The sequence below is a fragment of the Cinclus cinclus genome, chromosome 4, assembly GCF_963662255.1.
Source record: "Cinclus cinclus chromosome 4, bCinCin1.1, whole genome shotgun sequence".
NCBI classification, from domain to species: domain Eukaryota; kingdom Metazoa; phylum Chordata; class Aves; order Passeriformes; family Cinclidae; genus Cinclus; species Cinclus cinclus.
The window spans coordinates 63599856-63619894 of NC_085049.1; the positions used below are offsets into that span (position 1 = coordinate 63599856).

A 20039-nucleotide genomic window follows, 5' to 3' on the forward strand; every position below is an offset into this window, starting at 1 on the left:
TAAATATTCCCAGCTATGACATATATAAACTAGACAAGGAGTTTCTGAATTGCTGAAGCTAATTAATAACTGCAGAAAACTTAGTTTCCTGCTGGCATGATTCCGGGGAAAGCTCCAGTAAAAAGCTGCTTTTTTGCCTTCCTGAAACTCTATGGGAACTGTCCCTAGCATATACCATATGCTGCTGTCATCAGCACTCATCTCTCTGGTACCTGCTGTCTTCCTGCGTGCCGTTGATAATTTCCAAACCCAAATAAAGGGGTGTCTCTCGGCACCTAGGGTGCTGCAGTCTTGGCTCAGGACCTTGTTGAACTCAGTGATGAACTTACAGTCACCTTCTTCCCTGCCTCCATTTGATTCTGGGAGACAGTAACTGCTTGGGAGTTTCCCCAAGTCCTTCCTGTGTTGTCATAATAGAACCAAGTTATTTTCATCTTCTCTGTGTCTTCATGGCTGACCAAGGTCTGTCAACAGGCCAGCTCATCTTCATCTTCAAATATATTTCTATTTGTGATCAGCATTTTTGTATTGGTTTGTTTGTTTTTAACTCTATCTTGAATACTGAGTAATAAACACTTTGCTGTAGCAGGATCCCTTCCTTAACATGCTGGGCACTCTTGCTGAGGGTGCCCTCAGTCCCACTGTCCCACATGTCACTGACAAACCTGTTTAACAACACCAGTCCCAGTACTGAACCCAAGCCCCAAGGAATACTTCTGCTTTTCAGGCTGCTGGCAGACACCTTCCATGGGATCCATGGTGACGGGTTTTCTTTCTGGTAGCTATCACATATAGAGGGGGCAAGTCTGACTAGTTACCCTCCATCACTGCTTTCCTCTGATTTAAAACAAGGGAAAAACAGTTATAATATGCCTTGCTTCGGGAAGTAGAGGGCCAGGTATATGGAGAAGTGTGTGGCCCTGGCAGTTGTTGGCTGTGTAAAATTAGGTGTTGGTCAGCCCTGTGAGATCTCTGCTGGCTGCAGCAGCTCTTGGACAAGGGTTCTTGGATTTGCTTTTTGTTTTGCAGGATAGCTAATCAGTTTTGGCTCATGTCAAAATAAATCTGTTGCATCCAAGCATCTTTTTGCAGACCTTGAACTCAGATTATGTGATTTTTAGATAGCTTTAGTGTAACTGGAAATTATTAGATACTTTTAGGGATTAAAAGTACGAGCCCAGAGATTTGCTGTGTTTCCACGTAACCTTCCAAAAATGTAAGGCTGTTTCCTCTAGTCTGTTTTCCTATCTATCTTTCCCTTCCCCCCTTTTTTTATTTTCTTCTAGAATTGCATTTCTTAAATCTCTGCTGAAGTTGTCAAGGCTAGTTAGAGGAAAGAGATTGTGCGCCTGTCTCATGCAATTACTGTATTGCAAATATGGCTGAAGCTAATAAAAAGAGACCTCTATAATGAATGTACAGCAGCAGAACAAGTTTATATTTTATAGCTTTGACAGCTATTCAAAAGGTGTCTGTTTCTGGGGGATGGGTGTTCTTAATCACAAAAGATTCTGCTTTCCTGCTTTTAAGAAGAATTGTTGGACAAAATGGTTATGATATTGCTGTCACTGATGCAGTTGTTTAGCATATGCATTGGGAAACAGGCCTGTGTGTATACGTGCATCTAGAATCTCACCCAGAAGATTCCAGTGTGAGTACCATATCTGGAACAAGACCTGCTGCTGTGAGATAGAGGCAAAATGGCTATGATGTTTCTTTGTCCTGGCACACAGTACAAATGCTCTATACATGCGCATAGCAATAAGGGAATAGATTTAGCAGACTTTGTTAGGCAAACTCTGATGGACATGAATAATGTAAGTACTCCAAATGTACTGTTGCTTTTGCTTGCTGTCAATGAGCATTGCATCAATACTAGCATAAATAAAATGTTGTAGTTACAAGTCCACTGTGGAATAGCCTCCAACTGTTGTAATCTTCAGACTATCTACTACTGTTTTCAGGGTCTCTGATACCAAGTAGATCATTTATTGTGGGGTGAAACAGAAAGCTCCTTACATAAATGAAGTATGATGTATATATTTTAATACTAGGTCCTTAGAAGAACATCATGATCATCCCAATGTGGTAATGGGAGATCTTCAGTCAGATGAAGAAGATATCATGAACAGTTCTGACGAAGATGATGACACAAATTCTGATTCCAGCAAAGGGGAGACTGATCCTCAAGAAGATAAACAGGTATCTTTTTATCTTTATCCTCTGAAGCTATTCCTCACTCTTGCCATATCTCATAAGTTGTAACCTGTTGGGATCTTTTCAAATGTAAACCACCTGTTGAGGTCTGATCTTCTGTTACCTTCTGTGAGTGCCAGCTTGGAGTGATTTTCCTTATTTTAATCCTATTTTTTCTTCAAATGAGGAGCAGGAGGATAGTGTTAAGTACTCAGAATGAAATGAAGTTATGAGGGTCCTGTCCCTTCCTTTGGGGTACCTGTGTTCTGTCTTCGCAGTCCTGGACACCCTGAAAACAGCCTGCCTGTAGACCAGTGCCTTTCCTCAGCACCAGTCCTGACAGCTGTTTCCTTTGATAGTAGTTATATCTGCTTCCTTTCTTTAAAAAAATGAAAAAAACAAAACAAAAACAAAGCTCCAACAAGATAAACAGAAACTTTGAAACTTTTTAGTGTTGGAAGAGAAGACTGGCACGTTGGGTCTGAATGCTGTTTAACCAAATGAGAGGACTGAATTGGGAAAGGGAAAGAGTCAAGGGAAAAGCTTGTCCCTGTGAAACTAAAGACTTTACCTGTATCGAGGCTAACTTACCTTACTTGCCTCTAGAAATGCCCTCAACCTTTCACCACAGAGTTTTACAGGTAAGTGTCCCCATTAGGAGGGTTCTCATGCACGTTTTATGGAGTAATTCAGCACTTGCTGTGAGACATCTGCTGTGGCTCGCTTCAGCTGCCTGCAGCACGTGCGGCTGGCAGCTGGGAATTAACAACCAACTTCCTCACAGTGAGAGCAGCTGCAGAGGAGAATGAGGCAGGCTCTGCATCGGTCATCAGCTGGGCTGGTTTTATTTTTCCTTACTGCAAGCATCTGGCTGCTTTGATGCTTTATATCTGTTAGGGGACTTACAGGGCTTCTTTCCAGTGTTGTGCGGGAGAGCCTTATTTGTATCCCTTTGGTTCTCCCGTTAGAGGCTCTCAGAGCCGCAGTATCTTTGTCTGAGTAAATGCAAAGTGGCCCTTTCAGCACCAGCTGGTATGTGAAAAGTCTTTCAAATAGGGTTAGAAACAGACTGAGATATTTAGTTTTGTAATTGTTTAGCAGTAGCATCTTGTTCTCAAAATACTAATTTTCATCTCATTTGCAACTGACAGATCTACAGTGAGGGCAGATACCTTGCTCTGCATAATTGGCTTATTTGTGAATTCAGTCTTGCAGGGAGTGTGTCAGCTGTGCTTTCTAAATAGGCACAGAGGCCTGAGAAGAGGTGTTACAATCTCTCCTGAATGCGATTGACCCACCCTGGATAGATCTCACTGTTCTTTGGAAACAAGTTTAATTTCATAAGTAAAATCCCAAATGTGTGTAGATGTCTATCTGTACAGTATATAAAATAAATTATTTTGCATATATGTGATGTTATACAAAATTATTTAATTTAGAAATTAATTATAATTCAGTAATTAGGTGCAGTGTCATTTGAATTCCAGTGAAAAAATTTAATTTAGATTTATTTATTTTGAATACAACAATATCTCATTAAAACCAGCCTATGAGTACTGTCTGTTCCATGGTTTATCTTCCAGCACTTGAGACTAATTTATAGGTTTTGAGAAGAACTAAATCTTCAGAGAAATCTTGCAATATTAGTGCTTAAGAACCAGTTTTGTGGATAAAATGCCACTGATACCTGACGTTCTAGATAAACTGTTTAGTGCCAGTATTATACCACCATAGTCAATGCAGCCATCCCAGGACTTCATCTCACTTGAGTTGTATATCCCATGATGTTGTAGGGCTCCTCATCCTCTCTTCCTTTGCAGCACATTAAAATGAAAGCCTGAATGTGCAATAGATGTGGTGACAGCTGGCAGCAGAGAAGCATATGGCAGATCATGAGAGCTGTTTTGGGAAAAGGTGTTCCATCTGAGGGAAATTGTACATGGAAGTTGCACTGTGTAGCAAACACATTTACATCTTGATGCCTCCCCCATCCCTCTATTGGACAATGCCATTGGTTTTTTGGAAGCCAGATGTGCATGTGAAACCGAAAATCTTCTCCACAGTGTTTCAGGTGGATGACAAGTCTCACATATCTGCATCTTTGGAGTACAGTTGCAATGTATTCCAGCAGCTCTGTTAGTAGATGGTCAGAAACTGGCTTTTCTCTTAAATGTGTTTTTTTTTCCTTGTTTTTTTTTTCTCCTGTTGTCTTGTTTTTCAGTAAAGAAAATATATGTGTCTTTTAAGATGTTCCTGAAACACCTTTGGATTCACTGCAGATATTACTGTTGCTGTAATAATCAGAAAAAAAGAATCAAATAAGATAGAAATACTACCTGTACTTCAGTACTTTTGCGAAACCAGTAATTGTTGTTGGCTAGGACTTCATTCATTATGGGCTTCATTGCTTCCTATAATAATTAAAAGAAAAGGTTGACAGTGTTCTAAAAACTGCTCCTAGCTAATGTTGTTGTTTACACATACAAGCTAAATTGATTTTCTTACACATCCTGAAAACCCAGAAAGTGTCAAAGCCAAGAGGTTTCAAAGCAGTACGAAGTGTTTTTCTTAGAAGTAACTATCAAATAATTACATTGAATTTAAGGAAGTAATAGCTGGAAATTATGACAGTTTTAGTAGCTGCATAGTGTAACATGTAATTTTATTTGCAGGGTAAGGCAGCTGGAAAGAAAACAAAGGTTTACCATATTGCCAAGGAGATCATGAGCTCAGAGAAAGTGTAAGTGTCACTGCTACACTTAATAACTATTCAGTTTATTTTAATTGGGCAATTAAAATGTAACTGTTTGCTTTTTCTTGCTTTTCTGATAGGTTTGTGGATGTGCTAAAGCTCTTACACATTGTAAGTACTCAAAAAAAAAAGCAATTTCCTCTTCTATTTGTTTAATCTATTAAAGTTTTATGTTTAGGCTTTATAGTGTGACTGTGCCTTTTTTTTCTGCTGCATCTACATATCCAAAATATAAATATTAATCTAATTAAGCTGAACTTTAAAGTTTCACAATTTACATAATGGATGAATATTTTTGTGGCTCCTTCTGGATCTTCTTAATAATTTATGCAGTTTCCAGTTGAGTGTGGGTATTGAATACTGAAAATTGAATCCATTTTTGTTAATCAGAATCATATTTATAAGCCAGCTTGTACTGGCTTATAAATACGTACATAGCAACAAAAATAATGTTTTTGGTTAGAATTACTCCTTAAATGGTGGGGGGACACAGAAACAATTTATTTTAGAAATGGTACATTAAAATGCACGTTCTTTAATCCAGTTAATAGCTAATAGCTCTAATGATGCATCCATCACCATGGCAGCGTATTTTTTTGAGGTTGCAGTTCCTTCCATCAGAAAGTACCTGCAACTGTTGTACACAGCAAGGGTTAAGTATTTAATCTGTGTTTGTGCAAATCAGTCATCTGTAAAGCATGCTTTGTTGAAGGTGATAATAGGAAATTAATCAAGAATTTTTCTTTCTCTAGCTCTATTTTGTGTGTTTTGTGTCAAGTTTGAAATGATCTGTGTTTGTACCATTTTGTCACTCTATTAAGTGCAAACATAGTGGCTTTTTTCCTTGGGCAATAGAATTGCTTATATTGCAAACAGATGCATTGGTCTGTCTCAGTCTCTCGAGAAGCCTGTTCTGTGAAACTGGGAACAAAGGCTCTTATAGATGGTTGTATACAGTCCTGTAATACAAAGATTTTTTTCAGGAAACAAAAAACTCACCACATCTTTTGCTGACTCCTCTTTTGCTTTCCTCCTAGTTACTGATTTTCTGATTCTGTTCAAGCTTGGCTTTTAAGAGCTGGTTCTGTCAATTGGTTCAAATATATAATTTATATTCAACATGGTTTCTAATACAGAACTCAATCTTAAATACTGGTAAAAGAGAGAGAATTGTCCTAGGCAAGTTTTAAGCTATGTAATTTTAAATTTTCATATTTTTCAGATATTTAACTTATTCTTTAAAGGTACCTTTGCTTTTCAGTGTACCAGTTTTTTAGGGCAGTACTGGAAGAAAGGCTGTTGGTAAGGAGGATACAGGCAAGCAGAAGAACAATGTAAAAAGGGAAGAGTAGAAAGCTTTGGAAGTTTTTAGGATAAACTTAAAGCTGTTCCCACAGTGCTGATGTGCAATGGTGTAGGATGTGTTTTGCTTTTCCTATAATGGATAACTTGCAACTCTATTCATGACAGTCTTCTAGTTTCTAGCTGCCAAATAAAAACTATTAGAAATGTTTTTGTTGGCTAGCAATAACAATCAACATGTATTCAGCTTGGTTTAACAGAGAGGATGCTAGGCTAGGAGTTTAGGAAATACTTTGTCCTTAACTTGTCAGTTGGCCTGCAGTAGGAACCTTGGTGAGTGTCCTTGTCAGAGAGGGCATTGGTTTTGAGGCTCTCTGTGTGTGTATTCTTCATTAAATAAGATCTGCCATAGCTAAGAAAGGTTGCAGACACCCAGTTTTTTTATTTCTCTGGAGTGGTATACCTGAGGATTTGTTTATTTTTTACACACATTATTAAATCAGTTGATTTAATAAAATATTTCTTATGGATAATATTTTAATGTTGATAAAACTCTCCTTTTGATTTCATGTGCACTGACCACTTTGGCTTACTAACTGCTAGTCAAGCAAACTCTGACAAATTTCTGAATTACAACTTAGATTCTCCCCAGACTGGGCTCTTTCACCCATAGTCAAGATTTGACTTATTGGGGGATGCTCCATTGCACCTTCTGAGCCATCTATTAGTGGTTTTCCACTTGAAATTTAGTGACTAATTCCATTAGCAATGATCTGAAATGAATAATACTCTCCTCAGTATATTTTGCTCACGTGGCACCAAGTAAGAGGACTGTTGATGTAAGAAAAAGCTTTTAAATTTGCTTCATCTTAGAGCCTTTGAAGTGGAATCTAAAGCAGTTGAGGAGGTAAGAATGTGACTGCAAACTGGTTACAAGTACCACTGAAATTTTTTAGCATTTTTTTCTTTTATGTTGACAAAGTCAAGTTAGGTGGAGCAATTCTTCCACGATACCAGAGTGCCAGCCTATGTGGACACTATCAAGCACTCCAGGTATATCTGACTGCTTCTCTTGAAGACACACTGCAAAATTATGAACACTTGATGACACTTCTATAAATACTAAACAAGCTGGTCATAACAGAGATAAGAGACTCACCTGGCTTTACACACAGAATCTCAAAGAGACTCAGCAAATGGGGTTGCTTGAGGATGCAATCAAACATTAGATGTAATCTTGAATTGTCTGTATTTCTGTTACTGTGTTAGTGCTTTTTTAGAGTGAGATTCCAGTAAAATGCTTTTAGAAACTCCTGGAAAAATTTGAACTAGCTCTTTGTATGCATGTTTATGAGATGGTACATGCACTGCCTCTTGAGAGTGAACAAGGGTTGAGAATATGGGAGAAGTAATTTTTTCCTAAGAAAAAAGAAAACAGTGCAGAAAAAAGAAACAGTGAACTGGATATAAAACACAGGTGACATAAGAGAAACAAGCTTATCACTTCTAAGTTCCCTGTGCCTAAGTAACACAGGTGTTTTTCCAGTGTTCCTGGAAAAAGGAGTAAGGCAGGATTGGTGCCCTTTGTACTTGTTTGTTTTGGGATTCTTTGGAGATGGTTTGCTTTGCATGAGTGAGAGGACCCCCTCAGCAGCATCCTGGTGCTGTGAGGGCAAGCTATCTGGCTTACTTGTCATTTTTTTTTGTACATTTTTGTTCTGAATTTTGTTCTATTGCCAAAACCCTCCACTCTTTTTGTTTTTCAACTCTTTTTGGTTCTGTTTCCTCCCTGCTGCTGTGATATAAGAAGCAAGGCTTCTGGTCCAGCAGAGAAACTTGTTTTTTTTTGGGGTAACTCCTTCCACTGCATGGCTTAGTGTGTCATTTTTTTGCTCTGCGAAAAGTTTAGGCCTGTGGGCTTTTGCCTGAGCCTTTAAATCTGTGCTTCTGACTTAGACCCCTGTTCTGTCCATATTTGGACTCTGAGACCAAGTAAGTAGGAGCTTGTCAGCAGGCACCTCTTAACATTTCTGCAGCCACAAGATCAACCTCTTATTGCAGAAGGCAGATAAGAGGTCAAGTATAATTTTCTATTGTGTGTCCTTCCAGAGACACTTACAAGAGTGAAAAAATCTGGTTTAATGTTTCCATTCTTCAGAAGAAAATGGCAGGATCTGTATGTAAAAGCTATATATAGTTTTGTATATGTATAGATATATATATATTATATGATGTCTATTTAGCATAAGTATTATGATGTCTATTTTTCATAAATATTATGAAAAATTAATTCATAGTAGACTTGGAAAAATAATGTAATGAAAAATAAAATAGCTATGGCCTTTGGAGTAAAGTTCTGACCTCTGGTCTTGGCTTACAACTGACTTACTATTTGATTGTGAAAAATTATCTCAACATCCAGCTCCTTTTTTTCTCTATCTGCAAAATTTCAATATTTGACCAGTCTGAGATGAATGTGTTGATAAATTTTTGGTCTCTGAAGTACTTTAGAACTGCTGAGACATTTGACAATGAGTTGCAACTGTAGTCCTGTAGAAGACTAATAAAATTGTTTTAGTTTAGAAGGAAGTATTCTTCTACTCTACCCAGCCTATTGCGGGAAATAACATTCTCAGAATATGCCACAGTCAAATCATTGATTGTTGTATAAAAGTCAACTACATTATTTTGTTAAAGACTTATAAATTATTTTATTACCTGAGGAAAAAAAGTGTCCAACTGCTTGGCAGCTTTCCAAAAGTAATGGCATATGTTTGAAAAATTTCATGATCCACACTCAGTCATAGTCTTGATTAACTATAGTTTCTGTAGTTTAACTTAGCAGTTTATGGCTAATAGTCTGACTCTAGGTGGGAGTGTCTAGTTATATTTTAAATGATCTATTTGTGAAATCTTCTGTAGCCATATTGCTAAGCAGTCGTGTTTACAGTTTGTCACATCTAGTAGCCTGGCTGTTGTGAAACTTCCTCCTCTTCCCTCCTCCTTCCCCATAGGATGTCTGTGTGTGTGTGTGTAGTCCTTGAAAAGCATCCAAGTGCAAACATACTTTTTTCCTTAAATTCAACTGATATTTGAGCTACCTGCAGGTGTATTTATCTGGGGGAGTTGTTCTTCAGTGGAAGGGATTATGACTTGCTATTTTTTTTTGCTAATGGTATGTTCTGGGAGAACAGATCCAAGATGAATATTGGTTGAAGCTTTAGGAATAGAATATGTGACTGTGTTTAGATTTTGTAGTACTTTCTCTTCCTGTTAAATTGCCAAGAAGTTTTAATTTCACCCATTTGAAATTATCTTCGTTCAGCTATTAGGTACCTGAAGGTGCACTTGACCCAGTCAGCAGCTGAGCAAGGTTTTAGTCTGCTCAGTACCCCTTTTGGTTTACAACTAAAATTGTCCTTTGCTCCTTAGACTGACACAGGCAGAACACTGCAGGCTGGGAATCCTTTGGTGGGAAGAACGGCGGGATCATGAGTCAGGGCCTTTGCAGAGGGGAAGTGCATGGGCTGATTGCAGATGATTCAGAACAGGGTCAGAATTATCTCAGCTATCACAGCCTTTTTGCTTATTTAAGGAAGTTGCATTGAAGGAGTGGTGTGAGGAAACAAAAGCAGCCATGATGGTTACCTCCTCAAATATTGTTTAAAAATTCCACAGCTATAAGGGGAGTGTATGCCAACAGGATAAATAGAATTTCCTACACATTTTTAAGTTGGAAGTGTTTTATCAGGCAGTAATTCAGCAACAGTATTTACTCAGAAGCCTGTAATATGCCTCGACTAGATTTTCATGTGGAAGTACCCAGTGGGAGGCTGTCTCAGCTTAGCATAAACTAAAACTGCTTCTGGTTTGGAAAGAACGTTCTTTCCATGGATGGCATTGTGTGCTGTCCTCTTGAAGCAGCTGTGTGAAAACAGCTTTTTACTGATTAGGTAGATTACCTTTACCTAATCAGTAAAAAGTGGTATCAGAAGAATATTATTGGACCAGAATATAATGTAATACTAGAAACTGTAAACAAGAATTTCAAGAATGTACAATGGCTGCCCCACTTCTAAAAGGTAAAAAAAAAAAAAAATCCCAGCAAGAAGCTGGGATGATTCAGTATAACTAGAATAATATTTTGGGTTTTGTCATGCAGCATATGAACCATGTCTAGGGTTGCAAATGTTTTTCAGTGAAATAAGCACATTAATTCTGAAGTGTGGCAAGGTGGTTTTTTTTTGTTGTTGTTTTTTTTTTGTTGTTGTTGTTTTTTAGTGGTTTTTTGTGGTTTTGGAGTTTTTTGTTTGTTTTTGTTTTTTGCTATTGTTTTTTAGGGGTTTTTTAATGAGTAAGATTTCAGGATTTGAAAGATCTATTTTTAGTTAGAAAGTCTTTAAAAATCACTTGTAATGATTGCTGCATTGCTTCAAACAGAATAATTTCTAGGACAGCTTAGGTGATTGCCTTTGAACAGGCTGATGAAAGCAGTGCTCCTCAGCACTTTTATATAGGACAATGTGCTAAATATGTTTGTTATAGAAATCATGTCATGCAGGCACGTACAGATATCAGAGCAATGTATATATTATTTGCAAGAGCAATTCTGCTTTTATTTAGCAGTGAACTGATTTAGGTTTAGAAGTATCTAGGTCCTGGTACTTTAAATTACTTTTACTGCAGTTTCTAATTTCTAAATCATTCACTTGCTTGTATCAGAAGTTGTCATCTGAGTATTTCCACCCCTTGGGGTGAAATTTCAGGGTTTAGTTTGTAAATTAGCATATTTTATATCTGGCAATTAAAACAGACCTGATCTGTGTCTTGTCCTTTTGGATATGAAACTACTTTCTCAGAAGGCCAGTACCTTCAAATGTAAACACTGGTAATTCCAACCTTGTTACATTTGTTTTTCTTTTCCCACCCCCTATCCCCAGGCATGTGCACTCTGCATTCAACTCTTGAGTTTATCTCAAGATGAACTTGGCATGACAGTTGCTTCACACCCACTGCCAGGTTAAAAATAAATCTTAATATGATTACAGTGACAAATGCGTAGTCAGTGCTGAAGATAATTTAAAAAAATTAAAAGAGCATTGAAATTTAGCTCCTGTTGTTTTGCAGGCTTTTGAAATTGGAAAGGTTCACATTATCTTTCTTCCCTGTGTTTTCTTTCTGCAGCACTTCCTCAGTTCACTCAGTTGTTGAAGGGGACATAGGGGGTGATGAAGTGAAGTTTTGGTTGTCTGCTTTAATGACAAAGCCTTTCATGGCATAATCTATAAACCACGATGAAGCTGATGGACTTTGGGTCGAGCTAGTTGAAAAACCAAATCTGTATTTGGAAAATGCCCTGCAGACTCTTTGAATGCTTTATCTAGAAGTTAAATAAATGGTCTTAACTACAGCTGACGTTCCTGTGTTATCTAGCAGTGCTTAAACCTGGCTCCCTGCTCTCCTTTTGTTGTTTGGTCAGGGGAAAGCCTTGGGTTGTTGATTACAGTCCAGACAAAATTTGTTTGCTTTGTGTCATGCAAGTCGCCTCATGACATTCATACAAAATTTTTGTCTCATCCTATAGCAAAATACATACAGTATATTGTGTGTGCATACAACTGGGGGCAGGGGAAGAATATTATCATAATATGATGATGCATTTTGCATGAAGCACTCCAGAATGCCTCATTTGAGCTTTTGCCATTGTAATTCCATGTATAATTTCAGTGTTAAGCAATGCCCCAGGGTCAGAAAAACCCATAAGATGCAGCTGGTAGTTAACCTATGTGTCACCAGTCTGCACGGAGGATGTAAACCAGAACATTTCCATATGAATAACGCCATCTGTTTTTTAACTCCCTTGCATTTAATTCTCAGCCTTCCCCGGTTACAGCCAGTGCCCTGTAGCTCAGTTTCAGTTTCTTGTCAGAACTACCCAGTCACAGACTTTGTGACCCATAGGGTCACAAAGCAAGAAAGCGTGTCTGGAGCTCACGTTGCCCAGAGCTGACATAATGAGGAGGGAGAGCAGGGGAAAGTTGAGGCTCAGTCTGAGAGACCCTAAATAGTGCCAGATGCTGGACTGATAGGATAGCTAATAAGACCTACAGTATTAGACCTGGGGAGGGGAAAAAGGGGGGATTAATTTTTTTTTTCTTCAACCTGAGGACCTTACAAGTTTCCAAAGACAGGTGTGGACTCCATGCACATTTGAAATGTAACTTACTATGGTACTTAGAACATTTTGTTTGTCACTTTTTTTAAAGATACTTACAGATCATGCATGTGATACTAGGTTTAATTAACCACAAACTCCAGAAGAGCTGTTTTGGATTAATTCACTTTTTGCCTGAATTTAAGTGAGATACAGTAATATGTAACACTATGTAATTTATATTTTCTGTCAGTTAAGACAGTGTTGTTTTTCAAGTGAAATGCTAGATTGCTAAACTTTTTGAAAGACTTGTTTGCTTGTGAATAGGGAAAATACCCTGTATAAGGAATACTGAGTTTCAATCTTGGCCATGCTGATTTGTGTGGGATCAAGATTTTAATTTTGAATAGTTTAATGAGGACCAATGAACCTCAGCTCTGTCCTGTTGGGAGCTGGTGATAGCATAAAAATACTATAAGATCTTTCAAGAGTGAGTAGGGTGCTCCTCCTCCCCTGTAAATGTTTCAAAGGTACCAGTTAGTGTTGATTTTAATAATTGCCAACATTTAAAATCTTGTGATTCCCGTATTGTTACGGTATCTCTGTTGAATTTGTTAATTTTCCTGTATAAAGAGCTGCTACATGGAGTAATCTTTTTGAGCCTACTTTTTGCCTTCCAAAATGGCATTTGTACATGAGTTGTGAACACTATAATACATTTCTTAAGGGCATGTTGTAAAAATAATGAACAACTTCTATATTATGCATACAGGACCAAGAAAGTAAAGCTGCAGTGTCAAACCAAAAAGGATTAAGGCAGTCCCAGGGGAGCAAATTGAAGCTGCAGAAAAACCTAACCCAGATGGTACCTGCCTTGCCTTTGGTAATAGGGAGCAGTGCCTGGAATGTCTGCGATGAGAGCTCCGTTGTTGCACTCTCTGTGTTGGTGCTTTGAAGGCTGTTCACTCATGGCAAGGGGGTTTCTGTCCTCTTTGTACTCTGGCAGGATTTCCGGGATGCTGTGGCACATGCCTCTAGGCAACTTGGGAAGCCAGTGATTGAGGACAGAATCCTGAATCAGATCCTCTACTACCTACCTCAGCTCTACGAACTCAATCGGGACCTCCTGAGGGAACTGGAAGAGCGATTATCTCACTGGTGACTATCAATAAATGGATTCCACTCCCTCTTATGTTGAAATTTATCTGGGGGGCTTTTATGACTTGATGTGATCATGGTTTGACTCTTGTTTGTTTCATGCACCTTCCTAAATGGCAGAATTTACTTTCAAAGTATAGGAGATTATTTTTCATCTAGATGTGCTTTTGTGCCATTTAGATGCATGCCAAAATGTCCAGAAGGCATGCCGATATGTTTTTGTAGCAATCACAGTTTTTATTTGAAATTTCGTTTTTAACTTAAAGTTCTGTTTTCTGCATGAGCATGGTAAGTGCACTGATTTCATTAGAGGAAAAGGAGACTGTTTTGAAGACTGGTTTGCATTTTAGAGGTAGTTTAGATCTACTGATCAGACACAGCGCTGGTTGACAGCTACAATCCCCTTAGAAGACCATTCTCAGTTACCACTGGTGGGTGGAGCTATATAAAACCTACTGACAAGGTCACTGCAGTGGGTAGAGACTTTCCTCACCTTGAACTAAAGTGTTCAAACAGTTCAAAGCCATTTTTAAAAGACTGTGTATGAAGTGGTTGTCATCTAGCACTAGTGTGTTGATGTGTGCCAAATAAGGTTTTTCAGAATTAGCGGCTGAGATGGGTGCCTATCTGCTGTAAGCTTTTTGTTCAGAACATAAACTAACACATCTTACTCTGAAAAATAGAGATATTTTGCTGCAGGGTTAAGATGTATGCTATTTTTAACTCTAATTGCATCTTTTTTGTTGTTGTTGTTTCTAGGCTTGAGCATCAAAGAATTGCTGATATATTTGTTAAAAAAGGTCCCTACCTAAAGATGTATTCAACTTACATCAAAGAATTTGATAAAAATGTTGCATTATTAGATGAACAGTGTAAGAAGAATGCAGGATTTGCATCAGTAGTCAAAGACTTCGAGGTATGGTATTCTTTTCTAAGATATACCCTTATATTTGAAATCACTGTTTTGTGCCTTTTTTGCAGTTGTGATCCTCCACTGGGCTTTAGAAACTGTCCCTATTTTGTTTGTGTTTTGGTGATGGGTTTTATTCCTGCAGCCTTGACTTAAGATGGGAAGAAGACAAGAGGTCTTTTGAAGGACTTGGTGTTTCAGATTCAGATTATTTTGAAAGCAAACTCAAGATAGTTAGCATCTTTGAAGCATGGATCTTTTAATTCTGTGTTGTCTTCAGAGATGTGGATTAATGAAAACTTCAGCAGTGAGCACTCCTGTCTTTGCCTTTTTGCCTAATGGATGCTCACAGCAATCACAAAGGAGCATGTTGCCCTTGCTATCCTGTTTCCTTTATTTCTGAGAAGATTCACCTCTCTTCCTCCTAGTTCAAAGCACCTATTCTGAATCTACAGAATGAGTGCTTACTTCTGTCTTTCACGAGTGGGTAATTTTGCATGCAGTCTTCCACATGGAAATGCTTGCTCTCTAGTGTGGTGCTTAACACTGTGGCAGTAGCCCTTTTCAAAGATAAAAATCTTATCCAGTATAATCAGTAGTTGTTTGTAGGCATGTTTTTCTTTTGCTGGAACTTTTGACTGCTGTGGAATTGTTATTTATTTTGGGTGTTTCTTTCAGATGAGCCCCCGCTGTGCTAGTCTGGCCCTCAAGCACTATCTGCTCAAGCCAGTCCAGAGGATTCCCCAGTACAGGCTCCTGTTGACAGGTACAGTCAAGCTTTTTGCAGACTTAAGCCAGTCTTCATATGCCTCAGGACACCTGTTTTCAGACAGTTGTATCCATCTGTAAAGTGTGTTTACCTGACTTCAGATATGTGAAGCTTTTTTTAAAACATGTCACAATATGTGAAGCTCTTTTTAAAACATGGCATGGGTTTAGAGGCTTTTCTTGCTAATATTGATTGTGGTAAGATACACAAGCAAGGTCCTAATGTTTCCAGCACTGTGGTGTGTTCTGATGGTAGATTCAACAGTACATAGAAAACATGAAACTTATGATGATTTTTGTTTGAATCTGTGGTAATAGAAGCCTGTAATTTCCCATCCTAAAGGGTTGGAATGCTCCTGTTCTGCTTTGGGGTTTGCTTTTTTGTTTTTTGGGGGTGATGGGGCTTTAACAAATGAAAAAGGCAGTATGGAAAATTGGAACAAGGAGAAGAAAGATATCTGTGCAACTGTGAACTTCTGTAAGTGGTTTCTCCATTTCTCCCCCACCCAGGTGTTTTGTCTGTAAAATCCATTCTCTTTTAAAGGCAAAACACATGTTTTTAGTGTACGCCAGTAAGTGCTTAAGACTTGTTATCAGAGCCAGCTGAGGACTTGATTTGGAGCTAGGAAATCTGGGCTCTGTACCCTGCTCTGGCACTGGTGTGTTTGGGTGGCCTTGAGCAAGTCACCTCCATGATGCAGTGGGGTTTTTTGTCTGTAAAGGGAGGGCAGTGACAGAGGCCTCTTTTGTGAAGTATTTTGAGATATGTTTGTTGTAAGAGGGGGATGGCTCCTGTAAGGATTTGGAAATACTTAAGGCATTGTTTTTGAGAGCCATTGCTTCTTGATGAGCAATTTAAAAATAACCTCTGTTTATATAGTAACTGCAAAATAAAATGCTACGTGACCTTTTTTTTTTGGCTCTGTAGCAGCTCATTGGCATTTCCCCAGCATGTACTTAGACTAGTGATGCTGTGGCAGGTTCAGACTTAAGTGTTATAGAGCAGTTACCAAGTTATTAACATTGACTTTTTCATTTTAATCATCTCATTAAACTCAAGGTGTTGAAAAAACAGGGGAAACTCTTATTAAATGGAATACTCTGTAGCAAAAAATCTTAATGATACTTAATTGATGAAATCAACCCATAAAATAGCATTTGGGGAGTTGCTTTTTTTAAAAGGATATTCACTTAGGGCATGGTATAGTTTGTTATACACTTCAAAATCAGTGGAGCCTTGGGTAAGGTCAAAGGTTTTAAGTGAAACAGAGTTTAGTTGAATAGTGGATCAGGATGGAGCAAATGCCATTGTCAATACACACAGCAGAGCAAGAGGTATCAGGGATGGATGGAACTGAAACAAAATTCAGATGCTGAAGGGGAATTCTTCGTGATGATTAGCTGTCACTGTGGCTGGGACAGACTGTTTTAGACCTGAAAAAGCCTCATCCTATGCTGATGGAGATAATTGTGGGTGCAGACCTTACAGTGGCTGCCCTGCTTTAAATACACCTGCAAATGCTGCTGAAAGGAATGGGATTGCCATGCTGGTGGCAAATTTAGAAATGTAAGTTTCTGTTGTTATATGTGAACAATAAAACATATCAGGCCAAGAATGTAATTATGCTGGAGAGTGATGTTTTGGATCTGTTTCATTTTCAGCCTGTCTAGTCTTTCATGCATGTATGTTGCCCTTGAGTTCTTACTCTTCCATGTCTCTGGGGATGACCCATCTGCTTAGTTACCTTCTAACAGTTCTGTGTAATATTGAGCAATGCCTCTATAAACTTGTGCTGTATGAACATCTGGAGGATATGCAAAACATTTTTTTTTTTTTTTTTTTTCAGTGGGTGAGATGTAACCATGGAGCAGCTGCCTAGGCTGGAGATGGGGGGGATTTGTGGGGAGAAGGGTGAGAGCAGCAGAATGAAAATAATCCAGGAAATGAAGCTGTCCGGCCTGAGTCAGCAGGGATTTCTTCCTATTTAGATGTTCTGTGTCAGTGGGACAGCTTTGTACTGGTAACCTGCTGCTCCTCGGTCACACCACAAGATTGTTGCAGTGCTTTGAAGTGGAGTTACTTTTGTGCTAACAAAAGCAGGAGCAGGTGGACTCATAAATCAGCCAGGGAGATGTACAGCTTAGCACTGTTTCCATTAATGATACAGCTTCTCCAGTCCAGTAGGTGAATTTCCACTTCTTCACATACTGGCCCTGAGCACTGTACAGTAAATACTAGATAGCTTAGGGGGGAGGTTAATCAGAGGTCTCCTCTGAGAAATGAAGGAGAGGTGATACTCTTCTCCCAAAAACCTCTAATTTGAGTAGATGACTTGAGACTGTGCAATACGAACAGGCTCTTGATTGTCATAGGATAAGCCTCTCTCCTCTTTTTCACAGCATAAGGTTGGCAGAGAGTGTCTTTTATTATCTTTAACTGGTTTATAGTGAGAGGAGGCCGAGTGGGATGAAAAATTAGCCTTTTTGCACTCCACAGCTTTGCAGGTTGGAAATAGAGTTGTCAGACTCAAGGCCAATTACATGTTATGGAACAATTGCTTTGAGTTTAAATCACTTACATTAGAAAACCCAAGACAAAAAGTAGCTAATGACGCAGGAGATAATTTTAAGCAGAAGAAGTGATAGCCACTGCCCCCAGCAAGTAGGAGGAGAGAGCTGGGGGCTACTGTCAGGTAGAAGTAGGCATACAGAAATTTTCATCACAAGAACATGCTAATGTGCTTTATGTTTATTTTTGTTTTGCTTTGGGGTATCTAGCAGAATTAAGAATTTCTGAAGGTATGATTGAGGTCTTTCCAGTTTGAACAATGAAAGCTCATTTCAGAGGGGATTTTTATTTTTTTTTTTGCAAAGACATTAGATGCCATTTCACCTTAATATATGACTTCTGTATTTATTTCATCTAGGAATACTTTTGCAAAAATCTTACTGCAACATTTTTCATGTCTGTGAAATCACCTTGTCTGTATAGTTTATGCCAGTACCTCCAGAAAGCTGTTGTATGCGCAGAATTTCCAGTGTGTATTCAGAAAAGAGACTAAAAATACCTGTTTTGATGCTTCTCTGAAGCTGAGTTTTAGCTGTAAACTGAAGTCTACTTACCAGATAAAGGGAGTACTAAGATGAAAATGACCTATTTATCATTTTCAGGATTTTACAGTTGTTTTATTGGCTGCTGCAGTTTTGTAAGACAAAGGCAAAATACAAATTTTCTGTTTTAAATACATAATTTTAAATGAATGCAGTTATGTTAAAATCTTGATTTTTCCCTCTTCTATTCACTATTTATAATTTAAAATGCTAGAAAAGACCCATACAAAAATGGGTTTGAGTGGTGGTGTTTTGGGAAACATGTTATAAAGCATGAATAAAAAAATAATTAGTTCCCATCTTGGGTCTCTGGTTTTATGTTTCCACTGCAATTACTTTGGGTGTTAAATTGGATGTCTTCATGTACCAGGGACAGTGTCTTAGAGTGCCAGCTGTACATTTGCAGATGAGGAACTTATACCCACCTTACCTCTTGTTCCCAGCCTGTAGAGGTGAGTGTGTGGTTTGGGAGCCTTATTTCTCTATGACCTGTAGGGACTAATTTTTTATACTGGGAGATTCCCATTGGACTCTTCTGCGCTGGCCACAATGAAGATAAAGTAGTAATTGTAAAGCTTTAATTTGTTAGCTTAATGGTGGAGTCCAAAGCATGCTATGCCTCAAGAGCATGGCACAGCTCTAACTTGAGAGACCATCCATCCATAGGCAGGGCAGGAGAGGGCAACTGGTGTTGTATCTGTGACAGGTCCCTCCAGGTTAAATCAAATTAAACCTGGTGTGAACTCTTCTCAGTTCCTCTCAAAATACCTCCTGTTAAATTTTTTCCCCTCTTATGAACCTCTTACCAGAATAACCCAAGGTGGAGCAATATTAACTTCTTTTTTTTTAATGGAATATATGGCCACCTAAATATGGCATTGGAATGGCTGGTAGCTACTACAGCACAAGATTTTGACGGACATGAAGGATGCAATATTGATGGAGTATAGCAGGAGAAGTTTTGGTTCCAGGTTAGATTTGTCTTAAAAGATTACATGTTAACCAAAGCCTGCTAATGATCAAGCAGAGCTCTGAGGAGAGCAGAAATCTGTGAGTGTTCCCATGGCCGAGCCAATCATGCTTCCCAGAGATCCCTCCCTGCCTCCCAGCTGGTTCCTCTTCCTGCACCCCAACCTGCTCTTCATGCTTCTCCCTTGGATCCTCCCTTAGGTCTGTGCCAAACAGTAAAATGTCAGTGCCAAATGTTTCTCTTCCTGTGCTTCTGTTTTGCTCAAAGCTTTCATTAACTGTGACAAGTTCTCTCACTTTTCGTAGCTATTTTACTGCAGAAACATGTTTCATAATTCCTTTTTAATTTTGTGCATAAGGAAAAGATTACAATACACTGAATGGTCTCTGAGGGGCATGCATGAAGCAAGACATCTTATGAAGGCAGGAACAATTGGCTCCTGATCCTTTTTGAATGAAAGAATGAATTTGGGTAGGGCAAGCATATGGGAGTTGAATTATTTCACTCCTACATGAGGCTTGTACAACTGAGAAGCTGAAATTGAATGCTTGCTACATTACATGTAATTAGATTTCATTAGATCTGCCAGAATATTAATACTTAATTCAAAAGGTAATTATAAATCAGTATTTCTTGCTTTTATCAATCTAATGTATATCTCTTGGAATGTCTCTGTTTTGGTTTCTTTTCATTTTATGGAGTTCAAAGCTTAGAGAGA

At 38.5% G+C, this 20039-nt stretch overlaps 1 protein-coding gene across 1 annotated transcript in view; it reads left to right on the plus strand.

The window, feature by feature from the left end:
* FGD6 (FYVE, RhoGEF and PH domain containing 6) overlaps positions 1 to 20039 on the plus strand; it is a 71831-nt gene that overhangs the window by 26618 nt on the left and 25174 nt on the right. Inside the window, exons 3-8 of the mRNA XM_062492534.1 lie at positions 2055 to 2202; positions 4869 to 4936; positions 5029 to 5059; positions 13411 to 13562; positions 14322 to 14478; positions 15151 to 15238. Coding sequence (XP_062348518.1) covers positions 2055 to 2202; positions 4869 to 4936; positions 5029 to 5059; positions 13411 to 13562; positions 14322 to 14478; positions 15151 to 15238 — 644 coding nt within the window. The remainder of the gene's footprint in view (positions 1 to 2054; positions 2203 to 4868; positions 4937 to 5028; positions 5060 to 13410; positions 13563 to 14321; positions 14479 to 15150; positions 15239 to 20039) is intronic.